The sequence below is a fragment of the Lottia gigantea genome, assembly GCF_000327385.1.
Source record: "Lottia gigantea unplaced genomic scaffold LOTGIsca_1602, whole genome shotgun sequence".
Lineage (NCBI taxonomy): Eukaryota > Metazoa > Mollusca > Gastropoda > Lottiidae > Lottia > Lottia gigantea.
This window is the reverse complement of record NW_008707969.1, coordinates 7,408-9,282: the sequence shown is the minus strand read 5'-3', so window position 1 is coordinate 9,282 and position 1,875 is coordinate 7,408. Positions and strand designations below refer to the sequence as shown.

Sequence of the window (1,875 nt, the reverse complement as noted above, 5' to 3'; positions counted from 1 at the left end):
TCAATGTCCTGATGGTTCAACTTGTTGTAAATTATCTACAGGACAATATGGATGCTGTCCACTGCCAAATGTAAGTAAATATTCTTCTTCAGTCTTTTTACCTTTTCATACATCAGTTTAACACTTAATCTGTTTTCTAGATCATAAAAATTATGAAAACCTAATCTGATACTTCAGCGTCGTTTTAGATGAAATTTTCCAACTACTTTAGTCGCTTTATCTTCTTCTGTCTTCATCTTCTGTTGCTGTTATTCTGTCTTCTTTATTTTTATTGTTGTTGTTGCTTCTGTACTATTTGTTGTTTGTTCTTCTGTTGTTTTATTTGCAACTGTCCTCATCATCTGTTGTTTTATCTGCAACTGTCCTCATCTTCTGTTGTTTTATTTGCAACTGTCCTCATCTTCTGTTGTTTTATCTGCAACTGTCCTCATCTTCTGTTGTTTTATCTGCAACTGTCCTCATCTTCTGTTGTTTTATCTGCAACTGTCCTCATCTTCTGTTGTTTTATTTGCAACTGTCCTCATCTTCTGTTGTTTTATTTGCAACTGTCCTCATCTTCTGTTGTTTTATCTGTAACTGTAATCTTCTATTGTCCAACAGTTATCTTCATCTTCTTTATCTTCTTTTGCAGTTCTTCTATTACTTTTGCCTGTTGTTACTTTGTTCCTTTGTTAATGCTTCATTAATTTCTGAAGCTTTTATTATTTTTTCTTTCATTTCTTGTTGGTTTAGATTTGTTCTATGTCTCCTCGTACAACCATTTATAAAAACAGATTCTTTATTTCAGGCTGTATGTTGTTCAGATCAAATCCACTGTTGTCCATCAGGAACAACTTGTGATACTGGAGCTGGTAAATGTAACAGACAAGATGGAACTAGTGTCATGTGGTCAAAGAAAACATCATCTCAATCTTTAAAAGTAGAAAATGTTGTTTGTCCTGATCAACAATCTCAATGTCCTGATGGTTCAACTTGTTGTAAATTATCTACAGGACAATATGGATGCTGTCCACTGCCAAATGTAAGTAAATATTCTTCTTCAGTCTTAAAACTTTGATCTGCTTTCAAGATCACATACTTGTATTTCTCATCTGATTATTGGACAAGTCTTCCAATTACATGTACTTCTGTTGCTTTATCTCCTTCTTTTCTCATCTACTGCTGCTGTTATTCTGTCATTTTGTCTGTTTCTCTGGCTTCTATATTTCTGTTGCCTTATCTACAGCTGTCCTCATCTTCTGTATCTGTCATTTTATAACCCTTGCATGTTTTTTTAAGTTTTTACTTTGTTCTGTAGGTACTGCTCCCAGGTCTCCTTCAAGTTTAGAAGCTTTTATCACTTGTTCTTCTGCTTATCTTGTTGTCATTCCTTTGTACTTTTCAATTTGGTGGCTTATAAATAATTGTACTTACCATATATAGTCAAATATTAAAGCTAGTATAAGTGGATACAAACATTTAATGTTTCTCCTCTTCACAACCATTTATAACAACAGATTCTTTATTTTAGGCTGTTTGTTGTTCAGATCAAATCCACTGTTGTCCATCAGGAACAACTTGTGATACTGGAGCTGGTAAATGTAACAGACAAGATGGAACTAGTGTCATGTGGTCAAAGAAAACATCATCTCAATCTTTAAAAGTAGAAAATGTTGTTTGTCCTGATCAACAATCTCAATGTCCTGATGGTTCAACTTGTTGTAAATTATCTACAGGACAATATGGATGCTGTCCACTGCCAAATGTAAGTAAATATTCTTCTTCAGTCTTTTTACCTTTTCATACATCAGTTTAACACTTAATCTGTTTTCTAGATCACAAAAATTATGAAAACCTAATCTGATACTTCAGCGTCGTTTTAGATGAAATTTTCCA

General features: G+C 33.4%; 1 protein-coding gene across 1 annotated transcript in view; it reads left to right on the top strand.

Moving 5' to 3' along the window:
- Positions 1–4: 4 nt before the first annotated feature.
- Positions 5–1,875, top strand: part of LOTGIDRAFT_146967 (hypothetical protein) — a gene marked incomplete at both ends in the record, with an annotated part of 9,138 nt that continues 7,267 nt past the window's right edge. The window contains 3 exons of the mRNA XM_009051212.1: positions 5–70; positions 788–1,021; positions 1,511–1,744. Of these exons, the coding sequence (XP_009049460.1) occupies positions 5–70; positions 788–1,021; positions 1,511–1,744 (534 nt within the window). The remainder of the gene's footprint in view (positions 71–787; positions 1,022–1,510; positions 1,745–1,875) is intronic.